At 39.9% G+C, this 23,025-nt stretch overlaps 1 protein-coding gene across 2 annotated transcripts in view; it reads right to left on the bottom strand.

Annotated features, from left to right (window-relative positions):
* Positions 1 to 23,025, bottom strand: part of LOC140488158 (P2X purinoceptor 2-like) — a 79,810-nt gene that overhangs the window by 3,411 nt on the left and 53,374 nt on the right. For both annotated transcript variants that reach the window (XM_072587999.1, XM_072587998.1), the window contains 2 exons: positions 6,750 to 6,815; positions 5,855 to 5,932 (listed from right to left, as the gene is read on the bottom strand). In XM_072587999.1, coding sequence (XP_072444100.1) covers positions 5,855 to 5,932; positions 6,750 to 6,815 — 144 coding nt within the window. The remainder of the gene's footprint in view (positions 1 to 5,854; positions 5,933 to 6,749; positions 6,816 to 23,025) is intronic.

Below are 23,025 nucleotides of genomic sequence, written 5' to 3'. Positions count from 1 at the left end.
CTCTATAATACTTTGAGATAGCTTGAGAGTAGACATGGTAGCAGATTTTCCTGTAGCATTATGAAGTCCTATTCTGGTGACATGAATGGGGAAAGTAGGCCAGACTAGATGTGGAGGCCCTGCGCATGAATTTTTTTTTACCTGACTGTAATGTCAATCCTGTGACGATGTCTTATTTCTCACTTATTTTTTAAACTCTGTAAAGTAATGCAACTAATTTTTCTTTCCCTTTTTGTAAGCAAGATTTGCACCTTTTTTTTAACTGAATCCCGACAGTGTGGAAACAGGCCCTAAGGCCCAACAAGTCCACACCGACCCTCTTGAGAACATCACACCCAAATCTACACATCGCTGGACTCTATGGGACAATTTACCATGGCCAATTCACTTAACCTGCACATTTTTAGATTGTGGGAGAAAACTGGATCACCTGGAGGAAGACACAGGGAGAATCTGCAAACTCCACGTATAGTTGCCTAAGGCTGGAATCGAACCTGGGTCCCTGGCACTGTGTGGCATCAGAGCGAACCATTGAACCACAGTGCTGCTCCTTGGTTCTTATACCTAAGATGGTGCCATAAGAGGCAGACATTGTGAAAGCTTTTCACTGTATTTCTACAATGGAGTATATGTGACAATAAAGGATATATTCTATTCTATTTAAGAATCTTAGTTGGATATCTCATAAGAGTACTAATTATAGCCCCATTTAGTCTCTCTTTTGAAAATTGAAATCACTTAAATATGATATTTATTAGTGCTTAGGTAAAGACCAAATTAAATAGACATTTTGATGTGAAAAGTACGCATGCCATTGCTAAAGAGAAACCAGTGGATGTGTTGTACACATTTCCAGAAAGCGTTTGATTAGATAGCACATCCAAGATTATTATGGAAAATGAAGGCTGATGGGTTGCAAGGTGGCATATTGACAGAGAGAAAATTGGGTTAGCTGACAGGAAACTGAGCAAGCAATAAATGGATCATTTTTCTGATTGGCAAGACATAACGAATAGTGTGAAGAGTAAGAAGCAACTTGATTAAAACGTACAAGATGCTGAGGGGTCTTGACAGGCTGCATGTGGAAAGGATGTTTACTAAGAAACATAGAATATAAGAGTAGGCCGTTTATCATTTAAGATGATGGCTAATCATCCACCTGAAGACCCTGTTCCTCCTTTCTCCCCATATCCTTTGATCCCTATAGTCCTAAGAATTATATCTACATTTTTCTTGAAAATCTTCCATGTTTTGACCTCTACAGATTCCTTCAACCTAGGGATCATCCGGTAAAACTTCTAACACCTCCTGCACCTGCGTGGTTTTAGTGACTGGTGTACAAGGATACCCAGGTCTTCATCTCTTTCCCAGGTAATAACCTAGTTCCCTGTTTTTGGTAAATGGATAATCTCACTTTTATCCACATTATACACTCGTTCAGCTTATCCAAATTATGCTGAAGCATCTCTACAGCCTTCCTGCTGCTCACCTTCCCAACCCAGCTTTATGTCATCTGCAAGCATGGAGATATGACATGTAATTTCCTCATCGAGATCATGAATATGTTGTGATTGGCTGGAGCTCAAGTATTGATCCCTGTGGTACCTCACTAATTACTGTCTGGCTCCTAGGAAAAGACCTATTTATCCCTGCTTTTTGTTTCCTTTGCCAACCAGTTTGCAATCTATTTCAGCGCACCAAAGGCCTTCTGAAAATTCAAGAAAACCATGTCCACTGGCTCCCCCTTTTCCATCTGACTAGTTACATTCTCAAAAAATAAAATTTAACATTTTTTGAGAATGTCTTCCCCTTTGTAAATCCAGGCTGAGTCTGTCTGATCTTGTCACTATTCTCTAAGTGCTTTGCTGTCAAATCTTTTATCATGGACTGATGAAGGGCTTTTGCCCGAAACGTCAATTTCGCTGCTCCTTGGATGCTGCCTGACCTGCTGTGCTCTTCCAGCACCACCAATCCAGAATCTCATTTCCAGCATCTGTAGTCATTGTTTTTACCCACTATCTTTGTCAGGCTAATCAGTCTATAATTTCACTGATTTCTCTCTGCCTCACTTTTAAATATTAGAGTTCCATTAGCTGCCTTCCATTTCAGAGGGACTCTTCCAGAGTCTATGGAGTTTTGGAAGATGACCATTCATGCATCTGTTATTTGTAGGGCTACTTCCTTAAGTACTCTGGGATGAAGTTTATCAGGTCCTGAAGATTTATCTGCCTTCAATAGTGTTAGTTTCCCCAACACTATTTCCCTATTAATACTAATTTCTTTCAGTTTCTCCTTCCCATTAAACCCTGTGTTTTCCCCCCATACACTTTAGGATATTATTTGTCTTCCTTTCTGAATGCAAGTGTGTATTTAATTGGTCTGCTACTTCTTCTTTCTGCATTGTAAATTCCCATTTCTGACTGTATTCATCTTTACGAATCATTTTCTCTTCACGTACCTATAGAGGCATTTACTATCTGTATGTTTCTTGCAAGCTTACACTCATACTCTTTTTTTCCGCCTCTTAATCAGTATATTTGTCTCCCTTGAACCTAAAACTTTTCTCATTTATCAGGTCTGACGCTGTTTTTGGCCTCTTGGATTTAGTTCTATCGCTAATTTCCTTGTTCTCCATGGTCTGACTATGTTTCTCATTTTATTTTTATGACAGACTTGAATGAATAGTTTTTGCAGTTCATCTATGTGGTCTTTAAAAGGATTATGGTAAACAGGTTATTGAAAATATTTAAAGAACAATCCCAATTTAACAGCTAGCTCGTGCCTCATACTATTGTAATTCCCTTTATTTAAGTTCAGGTCTGTAGTCTTAGAAGCAATTACATCACTCTCTCTCTTTAATGAAGAGTTCTATCCTATTGTGGTCACTCTTCCCTATCAGCACATGCACAACTAGATGGTCAATTTTTTCTTCCTTGTTACATAATGTCCAGTCAAGGATTGCCTTATCTCTCGTTTGTTCCTTAATGTGTTGATTCATAAAGCTATCCTGTAACCAGTCCAAGAATTCCTCTTTTACAATATTGCTACTGATTTGCTTTGCCCAATCTATATGCATTTAAAGTCACCCAAAATTACAGCCATACTTTTATTGCTTACATGTCTAGATCTGTGACCTCCAGTATTAATACCACAGTTTGCGGATCTATATACAACCCCACTGCCATTTTCTGCCTGTTGGTGTTTCTAAGCTCAACCCATACAGATTCTGCTTCACCGGAGTGGATATCTGTCCCCTCAATCGCATTAATTTCCTTTTCAATCAGCAGTGATTTTATCTATTTATTATGAATACTTCATACATTAAAGCACAAAGTCTTAAGGCTTATCGATTTAGCATTTTTAGTCACAATTACTCTGGCTGCAGGAGAACCTTGAACTAGGGCTCACTGTTTTTAAAAAAAACTTGCAAATTTTATATAGCGATGAAGTTTTTTTTTCTCAATGAGAATCTTGAGACTTTGGAATGCTTTTGCTTAAAAGATAATGCAATAAAAGTCTTTGAATACTTTAAAAGCAGATGGTTTGTTTGGATTTTTGAGTAACAAGGGAATGAAAGGGAGTAGGTGGGCATGTGTAGTAATCAGATTATCCATGATTCTACTGAATATTGGAGCAACTGAGTGACCTCCTACTCCTAATTTCATTTTATGAAAAAAACATTTTGTTTTTAAACATATTAAAGAAAAGGGCACGTATGTTTCATCACAAGGTATCTGTCATAATATTGCTAATGACACTGGTCAGATTATCTGAACCAGTTAAATGAATAAGTATTAACAGATTTTGATATAAATGGTGCATTTATGGGTTTAGATGTGATTGTTGGGTATTCATGTGAAATGAATTCCTGGAGTGTAAAACTGATGTTAATGCTGTGGTACAGTACTGTGCATCAGGATACATTTCACTGCAACTTAAATTAGATTGTTACATGTTTATAACTTTGTATGTAAATGGAGTACACTGTTTTCAAAACAGCATTGATATGTTTCTTGGGTTTCCAGCAAAGTGATCAGAAAAGGAAGAGCTTATTATGGGAGAGATTCACAAGAGATTCGCATAGACTTGTTTTTGTTGGAGGAAGACAATGTTTAAAGTAACAAGTAGCATAGATAATCTCGGGTCATGAGGCTGAATTAGACTAGCAGACACAAACAAAACAATATTCTGAAGACTAATTTTGACTCCTGTGGAATATTTGGAATAGATTCTCATGTTTATTTATTAGCCAGCCTTTTACCTAAGTTAACAACCAGATTGATATGTGATACTCTGAAATGGTCAAATACACAATGAAACACAATAGCTTCTGAGTTGCAGGAACTATGGAAACCCTTGCTGGCAGTTCAGGGATGGAAACATAACACAGTAAAAATAAAGTTGTCATAGTCTTAGATGATAGGGTGCTCTCACTTATCAAAGAAAATACTGATGGTGGTTAAACCTGAGGGTCACCACACCTCTGGCAGGGAGAGACTGAAAAGGCGAATCCTTCATGCTAACTTCAGCCAATGCAGGGATAATGCATGCTGTTGGCATCACTCTGCTTTGCAAACCAGCTGTCCAGTTAACTGAGCAAAATGACCCTCCACCTCCTGCCCTTACATAGGGTGTACTTGAATACCTGCAGTTTGGAGACAAAGTACAACACTGTTCCTCAGTGATTTAAATAGCCTTCTCTTGAGTCTACATTAAGAAAGATTCCCTCTGTTCTATAGAAGGAATGACAGAATAGCCCTATATTATAAACATTGCAACCTTCAGGCCATTTGCTTACTTTCCCCAATACTTCCCTATGCCAAGCACCATAAAGCTGGTGGCAATCTTGGTTAATTGTGATGTAACCACTTGTTGGACACTGATAACCTGGAGGTCACTTTTTGTTATTACTTTCCCCTCAGAGCAAAACTGTTCTCTGCATTCCTCAGAAATCTAGCTGAGACTTTTCACTGCCACATGGGTAATTATTGCCACCCTATACACCTTATGTGTCTTGGGTTGTGAGAAAAGATCTGAATTCTATCTCTATTTAGTCGAGATCAGCATGAGGGTTCTAGTCAAGGAATGCTGCATTGTTGGAGATGTCACCTTACAACTAAAAGGTGCACTTATTGATTCAGATGGACATTAAAAAACTGAAAGGTGAAATACTTTGAAATGCCATATCTTCAGGGCATAGAGTCAGAGTCATGGAGGTGTACAGCACGGAAACAGACCCTTTAGTCCAACTCATCCGTGCTGACCAGATATCCCAATCTAATCGAGTCCAACTTGCCAGCACCTGGCCCATATCCCTTCAAAACCTTCTTATTCAACATCCCAATATACTTCACAGTCAATGGTTTAACATTGGAGTACAATCATTATTGCTGTGTAAGCACAGCAGCAAATTTGTGCACAGCAAGCTTTGGCCAACAGCAAAGGAATGAATAACTGAACAATCAGTTTGTTTTTTGATGGTGTTGATTCCAGCAAAAATATTAAGCAACATAACAGAATGGTCCCAGGTGTCACCTTTGTAAGGTGTCACAGAACATTTTATGTCCATGAGGTGATTGATTGGGCTTTAAATTCATTTCTCAGCTGAAAAATTGCATCACTGTGAGATAACACATTGGAATCAAAAGTACTAAATTGTGAGGCCACCGAAATTATCAGTTCTGAGTTGCACTCCTAGATGGTGTGAAAACAATTCCATCCAGAGGTACCTTTTCCCCTTAGCTGATCACAGCAGCTATGGAGAGACTGCTTATTCCCAGAATGGGAAGGCTACAAACAATCTCAGGGAATTCCATCAGAAAATGTCTCTGAGTTTGATTAGTTCAATTTTCACCTCTTCAAACTTCCTTGCACTGTAGACATCATTCTTGTTCATGAAGGTCAGCAAAATCCAGTCACACAGGAATGAACCCTAAGTTCAGAAAAAAAAGGAATTTGTTTTTATTAATTCTCAGGATATGAGCACTGATGCTAGACCAGCATTTACCACTGATCTCTAATTTCTCTGGAGAGGTTGGCAGTGAGCTCTTGGGATGCAAGGTCCACCCACAGCATTGTTGGGAAGGAATTGCAACATAGTTCCAATTCAAGGTCGTGTATGTCATTGGGGGGGGCTTGCAAGTGATGATGTTCCCATGTATCTGTGGTCCTTGATCTTCAACGTAGTGATCCCATATATCTACATTGGTGGGGGATGCTGTTACCCAAGAGTTAACCTTGTTTTTTTTTCTGTCTAAACTTTTCTGGGTAAGTATTCAAGTAAGTCAACTATGCAAAGTCTCCAACTCTAACTTAGACCGTACTCCTATTGCCCTTTCTAAACGAGGCTACACAGTGAGTTTCTGAGCATTACTTAAATAAAGCAAGTGTCACAGATTATATTTATTTTTGGAATGATCAAATTCTTCCCGTAATATTTTAAATGATAAAATCATAGATAAAAGTGTGTGATAGTCATATCATGCAGACAATTTCTGATCTGGACCCAAAATGTTATCAGCACTCACCAATCTGCAAATCTCCCTTATGAATTGAATTCTAATTGGCCTTCAGGTATTTACTTACTTAGTAATTAGGCTTTACATCATTGTTTAAACACAGTTTCACCTTAGGATTATGTGAACTGATACATTTTCCAATATAAAAATGTATATTGAGTTATACCTTGAACAAAAGTCACAAAACATCCACTAGTATATAAAATGGAAAGAAAACTTGAATATACTTACAACTCCAATAGATGTGAGGGCTGCAGCAATATTAATAACTGTTGGTACAATATCAAACTTCCCTGCCTAGAAGAAATAAAAATCAAAGAATGTTTACTTTCTATTCTCTAAGATTGCAACTGAGTTTCTTTAGTTTTGTTTTTAAGATGTCCATTTAAATGGACACTATATACTACATTTGAAACATTAATTAGAACATGTCTGGGCTGTTTGGAATGATGCATTGTGGCAATACTAAAATACCAGAGTCAGCAGCCAAACATGATAAAGTTCCTGGAATCTATTGATTTGTAGATCCATGGTAAAAATGCTATGAAGTATCTAAGCGTTCCTTTGCATCTGATCCCCAGGAGGAGGCAAAATAGAAAGTAACACCTTTGCTGAGTTGCTATGTTTCTCACGTATTAATTGAAGTGTAGAAACTGATTGCTATCTTGATCAGAAAAGTTTTGTGGTGTGAATACATCTACAGATAGAGAAATGTAGAAACATAAGACCTTGATACTCCATTTTCTATTGACGTATAAGAGGCTAAGATACAATACCTGAAATAATGAATATATAAGATATACAAAGGGTATGGGTGTGTGATATGCACTAACAATGCTGCATGTTGGTTTCTAATTGGGCAATTCCTTATGATCTTCAATATACTAGCATTGAAACTTTAAAGTGTTTTTCATCTCTTTACCCTTTTGTTTTCTCCAAAGTATCCACATATTATTCAGGTTAGTTCATCAATTGATGAGCAATTGCATAGTTAATTCAGTAGGTATAGTGTATTCAATGCATTACTCCAAATTTCCTTAGTAGAATGAGGACCACAGCTGCAGAGGAAACATTATCACTTATAAGTGATACACCTTAATCACAAACCATTCTGACTTGGGCTTATATCACTACAAAGTCACAAAAACTGGGTCAAAATTATGGAATTTCCTACTTTACTGCAATGATGGATTATTTATACCACAGTGGGCTGCAACAATTCGAGAGTACACTCACTACCACTTTCTGAACGGCTTCTTGGGATGAAGATAAATCTTGGACTTACCAATGAATGTCTATATCCAAAGAATACTAGGGTTGCATTCTGTGAAATTATACAAAGTTCCTGTTTATTCAGCACATTTTTTTGCGATGAGTTCACATAGTTGCTTTCTCACAGGTTAAAGTTTTGTTGTGTATAACTGATTGGAGTTATTGTTCATTCAGTACATTATAACCTTACAGAATTATTGATCATTCTGTTAAGGAATGATTGGTTATTAGCTGTGTTGTTGTGTAGAAAAATTACTCATTCAGTAAAGAGTTAGTCTGACTTCCAAATACATCTTTATGGACTTGTGTCATCATGACTAAGTAGCAAGTAACATTTGCGTTACACAACTGCCAGGCAATGACCATCTCCAATAAGAAGCAATCTAACCAATGCCCCTTGACATTCAATGTTGCAAACAATGAATCCCCCATTATCAACATCCTGAGGGTTAACATTGGCCAGATGCTCAACTAGACTTGTCACATAAACACAGCGGCTATGAGAGCAGATCAGAGGCTAGGATTACTGTGGAGAGTAACTTAATTTCTAACTCCCCAAAGCCTGTGCCATCGACAAGGCATTAGTCAGGATTGTGTCAGATGGTATCACATCCACAATCATCCACTCCTTTCACCACCAATGCTCAGTAGCAGCAGTGTGTACTAATCTACAAGATGCATTGCAGGAATTCTCCAAGGCTACTGAGATAGTATCTTCCAAACCCACAAACATTCGCACCTGGAAGTGCAAGGGCAGCATATACATAGGAATACCATCACCTGCAAGTATTATTGCCTAGACTATTTATCCAGGGACCCAGGTAATGTTATGGGGACACTGGTTCAAATCCCACCATGGCAGATGGTGGAATTTGAATTCAATTTTAAAAAAACTGAAATTAAGAATTACTGATAACCATGAAATCATAGTCAATTGTCAGAAAAATCCATCTGGTTCACCAATGCCCTTCAGGGAATGAAATCTGCTGTCCTTACCTGGTCTGTCGATATGTGACTCCAGACCCATAGCAATGTGCTTGACTCTCAATTGCCCTCTGAAATGCAAGCCATTTAGTTGTACCAATCACTACACAGCCTCAAAGATATGAAACCAGACAGATCTCCTGGCATCAACTGAGTGAATGATGGTGGATAATTAAATAACTCACAAATACTCCATCCTCAATGATGGAAGAGCCCAGCAGGTTGGTGCAAAAGGAAAGAATGAAGCATTCGCAGCAATCTCCAACCAGAGATGCTGAGTGGATGACCTATCTTGGCCTCCTCTAGTGGTCCCAGACACCTGTCTTCAACCAGTTTGATTCACTCCATATGATATCAAGAAATGGTTGGACACTCTAGATACTGCAAAGACTACAGGCCCTGACAATGTTCCAGCAATAATACTGAAGACTTGTGTTCCAGAACTTGTCTCTCCCTTAGCCAAATTGTTCCAGTGCAGTTTCAACATTGGCATCTACCCAACAATGTGGAAAATTGCCCAAGTAGGTCCTAGACATAAAAAGCAAGACAAATCCAACCCGGCCAATTACTACCCCTTGAGTCTACTATTGATCATCAGTAAAGTGATAGAAGGTATCTTCAACAGTGCTATCAAGCAACACCTGCTCAGCAATAACCTGCTCAGTGACACCCAGTTTGAGTTCCACCAGGACCACTCTGCTCCAGACCACATTACAGCCTCGGTTCAAACATGGACAAAAGAGCTGAATTCCAGAGGTGAAATGAGAGTAGCAGCCCTTGACATCAAGATTGCATTTGACAGAGTGTGGCATTGAGGAGCCCTGGCAAAACTGGAATCAATGGGAATCTGGGAGCAAACTCTCTGGTTGTTAGAGTCGTGCCTGATACATAGGAAGATGGTTGTGGTTTTTACAGGTTAGTCATCTCAACTCCAGGACATCTCTGCAGGAGTTTCTCAGGCAGTATCCTAGGCCCAAAAATCTTAAGCTGTTTCATCAATGACCTTCCCTCCATCCTAAGGTCAGAGGTGGAGATATTTGCAAATGATTGCACAATCTTCACCATTCGCAGCTCCTCAGATACTGAAACAGTCCATATTCAAATGAAACAAGATCTAGACAATATCCAATTTTGGGCGGACGGGTGGCAAGTAACATTCGCCACCATCACCAATAGGAAACAATCTAACCACTGTCTCTTGACATTCAGTGGTGTTACCATCACTGAACCCCCCCGACTATCAACATCCTGGGGGTTATCACAGACCAGAAACTCAACTGGACTCACCGCATAACACAATGGCTACAAGAGCAGGTCAGAGACTAGGAATACTGCCGCGAGTAACTCACCTCCTTACTCCCCAAAGCCTGTCCACTTGTCTACAAAGTACAAGTCAGGAGTGTGATGGAATACTCACCACTTGCCTGGATGGCTGCAGCCCAAGCAACACTCAAAAAGCTTGACACTATCCAGAACAAAGCAGCCCACATGATAGGCATTTCATCCACAAGCATCCACTCCCTCCACCACCAACACTCGGTAGCGGCAGTGTGTGCTATCTACAAGATGCACGGCAGAAATTCACCAAAGATTCTCAGATAGCATCTTCCAAACCACTTCCATGACCACTTTCATAGAAAAGGTCAAGGGTAGCAGATATAATGGGAACACCACCACCACCTCAATATACCGCCAAGACATTCACCATCCTGACTTGGAAATATATTGCCATTCCTTCACTATCGTTGGGTAAAATTCCTGGAATTCCTTCCCTAATGGCATCCCACAAATGAATTATTGTTTTAAACTTAGAAACATATTGCCGTTCATTCATTGTTGCTGGATCAATATCCTGGAATTCCCACCATAAAGGCATTGTGGTCTATCTACAACACATAGATTGCAGCGGTTTAAAAGGCAGGTCCCATCCACTTTCTCCAAGGCAGGCTAGGACTAGCAATAGATGCAGGTGGACCAACAGGACCCATGTCCCACAAGTGAATTTTTATAAAGCTGCCTTTACCACTTCTTTTCTTATCCTGCCCGTCAGGCCTAATCTAATCTAATGTTCTTCCCTGTCCAGACATAAACATAGGAACAGGAATCAGCCATTCAGCCCCTTCATTTTATTCTACCATTCAATTAAATCATTGCTCATCCATATACCCGCTTTTGGCCCATATCTCTTAATACCTTTGCTTAATAAAACCTATCCCAGATTTAAAATTAACAACTGACCCAACATTCACTGCTGTTTGTGGAAGAGATTTCTAAGTATCTACCGCCCTTTGTTTGTAAAAGTGCTTCCCTACAGCTCTCCTGAACAGTATGGCCCTAATTCTCAGACCAAGCCTCCTTGCTCTATGACCCTCAATGAATGGGAAAAATTTATCTACCCTGCTTTTTTCTGTTAATATTTTGAAAATTTTGATCAGATCACCCCTTAACCTTCTAACTTCAGGAAAAAAAATATTTCCCTTCCTCCTATGTCCTTTCTATATGCTGCACCAAAGAATCATAACATGAGCAAATTACTGTGTTCTAGAAGAATATTAAACAATATCCAGCTTTACCTGATGACATTCGAATATATTTAATTTGTTATCACTGCTTGCCTAACATTCAGGTGGATTGAATCCAAATGATGGGCATGAATTTTGGGGGAGCAGCCCAGGATTGGTAGGGACCCAGGACACAGGTGAGTCAGGACAGGTCAAGGGTCATGGAGTGAAGGTTGCAGGTAAGGAGAGGGATGATTCTCAGCAGGACTTCCTCTTCCTGATATGGGGTCCCTTGATCAGGTGTGTGTGCTTTCCAGATTCTCTGGTGAATAGTAGCAGTGGTGGGTGATTCCTTTAAGTGGACATTAATTGCTTATTTAATGGCTTTGGTTGGTGACAGTGGGAAGGCCTTTCTGTCTTAGACTTATTCACTGCAGAGGGAGGGATGACACCACTATCTGTAATTGGCACCATCCCAAACAATTAAATGCCCAGTGCACCCTGCCTCCACACCCTCCCAAATTGAGGGCCCGCTCTGAAATTAGTAGAAATTTCATCCAAGTATGTCCCTGCCACCACTATAAACCTGAACTAATTTTTGGCTCGTGTTCTAAAATGTACCATGTACCATTTACCATTCTCCCATCACACCTCTGCTTGCTGACATTCACTGTTTCCTGGTCTGGCTCAATTTACAATTCTTATCTTTGATGGCAAATCCTTCCATGGTTTGTCATTCCCTCCTTCTGTTATTCCATCCAGGCTAATAATAACCACCAGGATTCTTGGATTCCTCAAATTCTACCTATTTGTGCAGAATCTGCAACTTTGCTCTACCACTGGCTGATATTATCATCAGCTGCCTGAACCTTGGAATTGCTCTATTTGTAGAATTCGCTGTCTAATTCTCTCTATTTACTATTTTTCTTCCCTTTAAAATATTCTATCAAATCAACCACTTCCACCAAAGTTTTGGTCATCTGTCCCAGTAGGCCCCTAAAATGACTTATAATCAATTTTTTTTTGACAATGTTTTGCGAAATTGATGGTGCTATTTAAATCTCAGTTTTTATAATTGTACTCCTTGCTGGGTAAGATTATTTCCTTTGATTTTCTGTTTTGTCTCAAATGCTAAATAGTTTGAGAATCAACTTATTCAGCAGTGCTCAGGTGAAGGAAATATTTCAATATTGTATACAATATAAGTCACTGTGCTTTTAGTGGTAGTTTCAGTTAGTAGAGTAATGCTTGATCAATGCTGGATCTACAAAAACAGCTTTAATGGTTAATGGGCAGGGTGTGATTCTGGGCTGTTTTTTAAGTTTTTCAATTTGAGGTAATGCAACTGAATGGAACGCCCTTGTTGTGCCTCCAGCTAATTCAGGTGACTTTCTAGTCTATATGGTTCAACCCTACACCATATGGTGAAATCCTATTCTAAACACTCATAAATTTAGTTTTGTTTAGTGTGTGTCTTTACTTTCTGAAGCAGCATTCTGTTTTCAATAATAAAAAGTCAGAGTTTACCAATTTGGTTTTAATTATTTCACTTCATAATCATAATTTTAACTTGAAGGCTTTGGGGCAGCATGTGAGAGAGAACTACTTTCCAATTGAGTCTTCAAACACTGAAACAGTTGGGTTTCTGTGTTTAGCTTTATTTACATATTGTGGATGAACTGCATGATGTCTCAGGTAGGAAACTAAATCTTCTGAGGAACCATAAACCACACGCCAGGACTGCAAGAAACATCAAGTAACATTTAATGTTTCAACTTCAAGAGGAGTGACAACATTGAGCCTCAGAGGAATGCAAATAAGTAGATGAGAGAGTGACAGGGAAATCATATTGAGGGATGCAGGAACGGAGATCCTATTAGACCAAGCTTGGAAAACAAAAAAAAAACGTTTTTGTTCATGTGATGAACAAGAAGCTGTCAGGTAAATAACTGCCAGCAGCATATACTACAGTAGCTACCTGGAGTGCTGCGAGAGATTCAGTAACCTCACCAGATGTGTTAGGGTAGGCAACCCCCCCCCAATACATTTTTTTAAATTGTGCAGAATATATGTTATGCCACTTGCTTGGAAGCTGTATCTGGTCAACAAGCAAAAGTCTGGAAGAATACAGCAGCATCAAGAGGTGGTGATATTTCTTCAGCACTGGGGGTTGGATGTACATGGAGCTGCAGCTAAAGGGGTTTGGGACAGGGTGGTGAGGTAGCGATAGATTCACCTGCCTTGCCCACCTGCTCTCTCCCCACCCCCTTTATTTGCAGCTTCTCCTTACACACACACCCAGTCCTGAAGAAGGGCCACACCCAAAACATTGAATCCTCCACCTCCTACTGCTGTGTTCTTGCAGCCTCGTGCTTCTCTATCTCGGATTCCACCATCTGCAGTCTTTTTTGTCTCCAGAAGCTATACCTGACTGGTTATTAGCATAAAACTGATCCCTGACAACTGTGCCATTTATTAAAACACTGTCATTTGTGTTAATGCCAATGTACATGGCATACATACTGGGCTCATTTATGTGGCAGATTGCTCAGCTCCAGTGAATAGTTTGTTTCTTCTGGAAAAGAATGCCCATAGGAGAGGGATAAAGCCACATTAGACCAACTCATTCCCTCAATATTCTAGATTCCCTCATCAAATCCTAGGGTAATACAGTCAGAAGAAGCAGGACATTCTCATCCAAGTAGTCAATTTTTCCATTTAATCACATTGTCAACCATTATTTACTGCTTCCATAACAGGAATTGAACTTCAGTCACTCCATAACAGGAACATACATGGCATAGCAAAATAATGTACTTGTCATGTTAGCTACTTCATAATCTTTATCACTTCTCTGTTCTTTTCATCCATCAGATGATTCCAAGTTATAAATCAAGAAGAGGGATATGGAAAATCCTTGTAATGAGGCCCCATATAATGCTATCTTCTCTAGTAATGCAGCCAGACATTCATGCAGGATTTAAAAATGATTTGGTATTTCATTTGCCCTCTGAGCACGAGTGAGTAAGAGTAGTGTTGATGGCATCAGATAAATGGACACAGAGGTGGAAGTTATATTGGTTTTGCTGGTTTTATGAGCATTGTTTGCTAAAAATTGTCCAAATCATTGCAAAGGTATGAGAATGTCAAGTATCAATTCTATTCAGCGCCCAATCAATTCCCACAATTCCTACATTTGTTTAAAAATAAATGTACAAGAAATTGATCCATCCCCTAAACTGGCTACAGTCTCAGAACAGGTTGATCACCATTCCCAAGTATATGCTAATTAATCATTTGCAGGCCCCCAAAGTCAGTTCTGAAATTGAGAAAAAGGGTGCTATAAGGCATGTGTAAACACATTTTGTTAACTAAGAAATTGACTAGAAGTTTCTAAACTATGGTTAGCTACCTTGTGGGTACATAATGTAACTCTGGGATGAATATATGGAAGAAGTTCTCTCTCTCTCTCGCGAGCATCACTGATTCCCTCAGCTTACTTTCAAATCCCTGTGCTATCTTTTTGCAAGTAGTTCCTCTACTTAGTCTCATTCACACTCTGCTTATTCTCACTGCATTTACAGAGACGTACAGAATTGAAACTATCCTGCAGCCATGCTGGGATAACTGGGGAATATCAATATTGGGGGTGGTGAATAGAGTAAATTTCCAGAAACTTTGTTTTCATGCAGTGAAGCAGACTGTTGGAACCTGTCTGCTTTTTCTCATCAGAGAAGAAAGAAGTTATTTTTTGAATCTCACTATAACATGCTGGTTATTTGCATCAGCAGCTGCAGAATATCAGGCACTGACATGATGATTATAGTTACTTTATCATAATATTTGACTATGAACCATATGTCTCAGAAACTAATGGTGGATTTCAATAAAACCTGGTGCGTAGTTAGGGTCTGGAAGAACTGATTTTTTTTTCTGGTGAATATATGGATCCAATCCTGGATTTCTTTTAAAAACAATGTTGAAGAATGTTAGGGTGGTGTGACAAAACAGTATTCTACTGAACCTACACAATGGAGCATATACCTCTATCATGCTGAGTCAATTCAATGTTGTTACAATAACACAGCTCTTTCTTGAGGCTTTTCTATGCTTGATTAATATACTTTAAATACAAAGCTCAAAAGAAAAAAGAAGGGGTTCCATTGCACTAAAGAGGCTTCAGCCAATCCACATCCAACAATCTGCTCTCAAAACTCTGACCCCATTTTAACAGCTGTGACAAATTGCACCACAGCAGCTGAGATAATCCATAATTATTCTAAAGCAATTATAAGTTTTCTAAATAAGACTTATAAAATTATTTTTAACAAATTGTTTCACATTGTTAACAAGTCCTTTCAAACATTCCTGGATCTGAATCCACACCCTCACCAAGAGCGAATTACTTCTTCCTTAGGCCATATCTTATTTGTGTACCGCATTTTTAAAAAACTCTATCCATTAGTTTTTGAAAAAAAGAGAAATGCTTTCCAAGCTTTTCATCTTGCACTCTTCAAGCACAAGAATGTAAGTTGCTCACTTTGAAATTTGGTGCTGTCCAAAAGAAAATGGGCTGACTGGTTGTCAGGTTGACTCTGATAATCTCAACCAATGACAGAGAATGCAGTGAGAAACTATGCCCCAATGCTTTTGTTTAGTTCAAAAGGACACAATGCCCAGACATGATATTTCTTCAGACGTTTAGACTAGACAAAGCAATGATTGTACTCCAGTAGCCTGTACCTGCAAAACTCAAAACACAATGTTTAATGTCAGCTGTGTTTCTGTGACTGGACATCATTTGCTGAACAATCCCATGCATGCTACAAATTACATTAACAAGCAATTTAAGATTACCAGTCAGCTCACAGTGTGGGTCAGTTAAGCTTTACTAAATGCTACATACATTCAAAAGTAAGGCCCTGTCTCTCTTAGAATTCAGAATTCATATGTATGTCCTGCCAAATACAAGATGAGAAGCTTTGATAGCATGTTCCATTTTCTGGCAATACTCAAGTTCTATACTACCAAGAGGCTAATTTTGATATATATTGCTGATAGACAGAGTTTTTTCACTTTTATTCATTCAGGATGTGGGCTTTATTAGCTGGGCTAGTTTCTAATGCCCTTGAGAAGGTGATGACGAGTTGCCTTTTTGGGGTTTTGTAAACCATTTGCTGTAGGTACATCCACAATGCAGTTATGAGGGAGTTGCAGGACTACCAAGAAGGAACCAAAATTTCAGTGTATTTTGGTTTCACACTTTTTGGGAAGTGAAGCTTCCAGTTGCTCTGTTAAAATTATATTTTTTTCATTTTTAAACTTACCTCTCAGAATCAAGATCACAATGAAGCAGATGCTCCTAAGAATGTTTCTTAGGTTAAGTATTCAATGTTTTATTTTATTTTGGCTTGTTGCCTAATATTTTCTCTATCTTTCAAGGTGCTTGTTCAACTATTATAGAAGCATTCGAGGACAGGCTGAATGTTTCAGACTTTTTTTTGTGAGATTGATTATTAACTATTTGCTGACCCCAATTTAAAATTAAAAACCACAATTAAATGAGAAGCAGTGTCATTGAAATCTGAAATGCTTGAATTACCATTTTAACATCTTTGAGGTAGCAAAACATTTAAAGCAACTGCATAAGTAATTCTATTTTTTAGACAAACTCGGTGTTGCAAAATAGTGTCTCTGAATTTCACTCAGAAGATTGATATGTTCCATTTAGTAATTACAATGGTGTAGGTTGATCACATAAGTTTGTATTGGGGTTGGTTCATGTTACTGAACATTGCTGTATCTTGGAATGTTAGACATGAAGGGAAGACTGGTACCTTTATTATTCAGAATAGATTTAGCTTACACTGAATGGTTTGGTAACTATGTTTAAGTGAACCTGGTAGAAGTTGTCTATTCTGCATCAAAGGAAAAGAACAAACAGCAGATTTTACTACCCTTTCACAGTTCTTTCTGCAGTACCCTACCAAAGTCATGACAAAAGATTAAGAGAAGCTCCTAGACATCTCATCCCTTGACAATCCATCAATCAAAATTGAGTTCCAATAAAAGCAGTTTGGTGAATTTCAGAGCCAAATGCAAGTACGTAGAATTTCCCAAATTTTCAGAGAGGGCTGCAATACCTGCAAAGCATCATCCAGTACCTTTATGAAAAATAGAATGTATGACTCCGCTCTTCCAGCATAATACACCTATACTCCCAGCATTACTCATCAATGTTTACAGGAAACAACCTCACCCATTATATTAATGGGGAACAGTACTATTTAGGCATTGTTCAGGATGTTACCCTGAATGGCTTGGGGAGAGTAAATGATGAGGAGGATAACTAAACAGGGAAAGAAATAAAATATTTAGTCTTTTGATATCAAGAAGAACTTGCTCTTGACAAACAACTAGCTTAATTCATCCTATTCACATTGCACTTCCAATTCTCCTCTCTTCCAGCATCAAACAAGACTGTCCATAATCCTGACAGATAATACAAAGCAGTATCTGATGGGGGCTGTTCACTGAATGCCTCTCTCCCTTCATGACACTGCCTTTTCTGCACAATGGCCCTCCATGCTCCATGGCCATCAACCTCCCCAACACACCTCAGCAATGGTCAACCACCAGTCTCCTGCATCGCCATACCTACTCAGACTAACTCAGCCAAGATCTAGGGTCTTCAACATTTTGCTTTCGCAGTGATGGAAACCATCATAAAAGTGGCGCTAGCAAGTCAGGCAGCATTCGAGGAACAGGACAGTCAAAATTTTGAGCATAATTTCTCAATGGACACTAACAGCTCACATGCTTCTTCCAAACCAACCTGGAAGAAGCATGCCAAGAATCTCAGAGATCTAGACAGGATGCTTTCGCACGGACGTGGGCACAGGCATCTTATAGCTCTTAGCTTGGTTTCTTATCATTTGCTGACTTAAGTACTTACTTTCAGACATTCATCCACTGTGGGTGGCATTGCATTCTTAAGTACAGAAGATCCAGAGGAGTCAGTTGCAGGTGGCAAGCCTCTGCAGTTTAGCTTCTTTCAGTACAGAGAAGCAGGCAGCTTGTGACAGTGAGAAACACAGAAGAGTAAATGTGTCAGACAGACAGGGGGTGAACATGCCACTGTAGGGCACCATGCTATATCATCATCAAAGCTGCAGTGTGCACCAACAGCTTGCACAGCAAACCTACAGTATGTGTTTCAAGCAAATGACAGTGAATGAAAGTCAAAGGTGAAAAGCCCGACTAGGATGAAAGGGGTACCTCCATTGTCAAGCAACTCCTCCAGTTACACTATAGAGGCCATGGTACGTCAGGCACTTGGTCCAGGAATCTGTGTCTGTGCAGTGAAGGGCCTGGACCATAATCCCTCCTGCTGGGCAAATCCAAGCAGCCCAGGGATTAAAGGTGGGTAAGTCTGGTCAGGGTGGACCACAGACTATCTTGGGATTTTGTCAATAATGGCCAGGCAGCGATCCAGGGATAAGCAAGCAACTCAAGTCTGGGGACAGCCATCAATGCACTGGGCTACTGAGGGGGCACTGTGATGGGGGCAATTGCAGATAGTAACATGGTACCTCATAGGGAATGGGAGGGCACAGGGAGCTCTTGAAGAGGGGCGTTCAAAGTTACTTTGCCCTTGCATGGGGACAGTATTAGAGCCATTAAGAATATAGTAGTTTCCAAAATCTGAGCTGTGGGGGTGAAGTGAACACATTATTACATGCTGTAATAGGCTCAATCAAAGTGGGAGAGGCTGAAAGGTCATTAGAACCACAAGGAAATAGAACAGAAGCAATGGAAAATGGAATATGAAGGATGGGGAGGGAAATGCATACATCATCAATTGAGCCGACAAGTCTCTTATATGAACATGATGTTGGAACCTCACCACGTTGGATCAAAACTACACAGTAACCTGAAAATGCCTGTGATTGTATGCTAAATCATCCAGGTAAGTCAATGTTTATTATTCTTTGGGAACAGAGTAAACAAGTTTGATTTTGAGGTTTCTCTGGGGCTAGAACATAAATGTTACCTTCAGTGATAAACTAATGCTACCCTTCTGTCTTCAATTTGCAATTCAACAGCAGATCAGTAATTGTCCAAGAATGCTACTGCCTGGTTATGGCCTCAAACAATCATGAGAGTTACACATTATGTACACTAATTCCCGCTTTGTCATGGAAGCAAGATAAGGGTGCTGATAATAAGGAACATGATAACTAGACTGAAGTTCCCACTTTCCAACCACATTTCACAGCAAATTCTCTAAGAGGATGGCAGGGTGGCTCAGTGATTAGCACTACTGCTTCACAGCACTCGGGACCTGGTTTCAACTCCAGCCTCGAGCAACTGTCTGTGTGGAGTTTGCAAATTCTCCCTGTGGCTGCGTGAGTTTCCTCTGGGTGCTTGGGTTTTCTTCCACAGTCCAAAGATGTGCAAGTTAGATGGAATGGCCAAGCTAAATTGCCCATGGTGTCCAAGGATATGTGGATTAGCCATGGGAAATGGAGGGTTACAAAACTAGAGTAGGGGGGGGATGAGTCTGGGTGGGATGCTGTTCAGTCAGTCACTGTGGGCTTGTTGGGCTGAATGGCCTGTTTCTACACTGTAGGGATTCTATAAACAGTAACACATTGCCAGATTCTCACTCTGAAATGTAAGAATGCAGGATATGGGCAATGAGCTATTTCTTTTTGAGTCCTTCATGGTGGATTACAAGCAGAAATCTACCCCCATTGTAGCATAAACACTTTGGTTGTCCATTGTACAACTGGATACGGTCACATTCCCCCAAGCTACTTATGGAGACATGGTTATTATCTCCTTGAACAGCCTCTATGTCACATTATGTGAGTAATAGCATGATGATGGATATGGATGTGAGGACTCAGGACTTCCTTCAACAACATTGTATTATCTTCTGACATTTATAGAGTCATACAGATGTACAGCATGGAAACAGACCCTTCGGTTCAACTCGTTCATGCCTACCAGCTATCTTAGATAAACCTAGTTCCATTTGCCAACATTTGGCCCATTTTCCTCTAAACCCCTCATCATCATCTACCCATCCAAACAGCTTTTAAATATTGTAATTGTACCAACCTCCACCACTTCCTCACTCATTCCATACACGCACCACCCCCTTAGGTACCTATTAAATCTTTCTCCTCTCACCTTAAACCCAGCCACTCTAGTTTATGACTCCTCCCCATAGCTCAACTCCCCAACCCTTGCAACACCCTTGTAACTCTTTTCTGAGCCCTTTCAAGTTTCACAACATCTTTCCTAAAACAGGGAGACCAGAATTGTACACAGTATTTCAAAAGTGCCTAACCAATGTCCTGTACAGCCACAACAAGACTTCCCAACTACTATAATCAATGCACTGACCAATAAAGGCAAGCATACCAAATTCCTTCTTCACTATCCTATCTTCCTTCAACTCCACTTTCGAGGAACTATGAACCTGTACTCCAAGGTCTCTTTGTTCAGCAACACTCCCCAGGACCTTACCATTAACTGTATAAGTCCTGCCCTGATCTGCCTTTCCAAAATGCAGCAGCTCACATTTGTCTAAACTAAACTCCATCTGCCACTCCTCAGCCCATTGATCCATTTGATCAATTACCGATGTCGTGGCCCCTTGTCTCAGAATTGAGTGATGTTCTGCAGGAGGACTTGTGGCAATCCCATCACACTAGTCATTGAGGTGTATGTTACTTCAGGGAGTACCTGGTGCTATTTGTGGCAGCACCCGACCTTTTACAAATAAATGCATCTGAGACGTTATGCTCTCCATCCTTTCCCAGTGAGAAGGAGAGTCCAACACTGGGATTCTCCACCAGCAGTGACTTTCCCCAGGTTCAGCACGCTTTTCAATTGCACCCACATCACTTTGAGGACACCCTCTCGCCAACTTTCAATGTTTGTGAATGGAAAAGGCCTCCACTCCATTACTGTTCAAATTTTATGGTCACCATTGACATCAAATCAGCTGCCATTATTCTTATATATTGGAGCTATTACGGGTGCCTGCCCTCATCCAAGAATCTCAGGCTATTCGAAATTGGCTGCTTGTTACAAGGCATACCCCTCTCTAAACCTTTAAGAGACCATCAACCTAACACAGAAAGGAAGTACAAAACAAGTAAGATACAAATAAAGAAGGAAAATATAGTCCAGGCAGGGTGTCTTGCATCATTGTGATATTCTGTACCCCAGACAACTGGAGCTGATGAATGGGGAACGTTTTGGATGGAGACGAAATGGAAGATTGACAATCATCTAAGTTTCACGGTGAGGCAGTCCATGGAAGAGCATCTCAAAGAGCAGGACAGACAAATCATCGCCGAACCAGACAGATCAGGGAGAAACTAACAGCCACCCACTTTCAGAATGAATGAGCTAAGTTCAGACTTTGCTTTATTGACGTTGTGCTGCTCATCTGGCAAGCAGCCCAGAGAGGTATAAAGGACATATGGACAATATTGTTTATGCAGTCCTTTACCTATTGTTTTGCCGAATAAAAGTCTTTTTGTCCATACTATGGTGCGCGCGATATTTTTGTGTGATCACATTTTAAAGTACCTACACATAATCTTCTCTACACATACTACAAATTTTCTCAAAACTCACTAATACCTAAACATAATCTGGCCGACCTGACCACAAGGGACAAAGCAGCAGTGAGACAATGTGCTAACATGGCATGACGCTACTGTTAGGTAGCTCTTAAGGCATCCACAAAGACATGACATCTGAATGATATACAGTACAGTCCCTCATGATAGCCACCAGATTAACAAGAGTCCTCAGGAAGTTCTGACCCTTCCACCACTGGTGCACTTCAATGTTTCAAGTGCATGCAGATTGTGAAGTTGCTTTGATTTGCTTTTCTCTTATATGAGAATTTAGAACTAGGGTCACTGTTTGAAAACAGAAATGAGGCAAAATTTACTTTCAGAGAGTAACGAAAAAACATTGAAGAACTCTGTTTCTGTAACTTTAAGGCAAAGACAGATTCTTGCAAAGTGTGGGGATGACAATTATTAGGTTAGATGGGAATGTGAATTTGGTAAACTAAGTTATTAGGTTAGATGGAAACGTGAATTTGAGGTTACACTCAAATTAGCCATGATCTTACTGAATGGGCAAAGCAGGCTTGAGGGGCTGAATGGTCTAGTTCGAATTTGTGTGTTTGTATTCATAAAATGGGTGTAAGTGTGGAATAATCTGTTCAGGTCAAGTCCCGGATTATTTATTAGTCATTCCCTTTGGTCTCAGTGCCCTCCAGGCTATAAACTGTGGTCTAAGAATTGGCAGCTTGTCTGAAATGAATAATTCTTGATGATTGCAGCCTTTTTCATACTTGGGATGTCTGAAGAGGCTGCACATTTCTCCTGGGTGTGACTTAATTAAGTGCTGTGGCAAACATTATACCAAAGCAGACATTGTAACAATGTAAATAAAAATATTTTATAACAATGATAGGTTATTTATATGGATGTACCACCCATCCATCCTCAGTACGTTTCCTTTTCCTTTTCCCTCCCGTTATGACCAGGTACAGGCCCACTCTCAGTAGCTGGGATGCAAGACTTGGTTAGCCGTCCTGAGGTGCCTTTGGGACCTGCTCGCTAAGAGTCTGCTCAGACACAAATACCGATTCCCCCTGTTTGGCTTGTATTGTTGCAGACTCTGCGATCATAGAGAAGTAGGTGGAGGAT

Source organism: Chiloscyllium punctatum, chromosome 17 (assembly GCF_047496795.1).
Source record: "Chiloscyllium punctatum isolate Juve2018m chromosome 17, sChiPun1.3, whole genome shotgun sequence".
NCBI lineage: Eukaryota > Metazoa > Chordata > Chondrichthyes > Orectolobiformes > Hemiscylliidae > Chiloscyllium > Chiloscyllium punctatum.
Note: the sequence above shows the minus strand (reverse complement) of the source record. Positions and strands in the feature narration are given on the sequence as shown.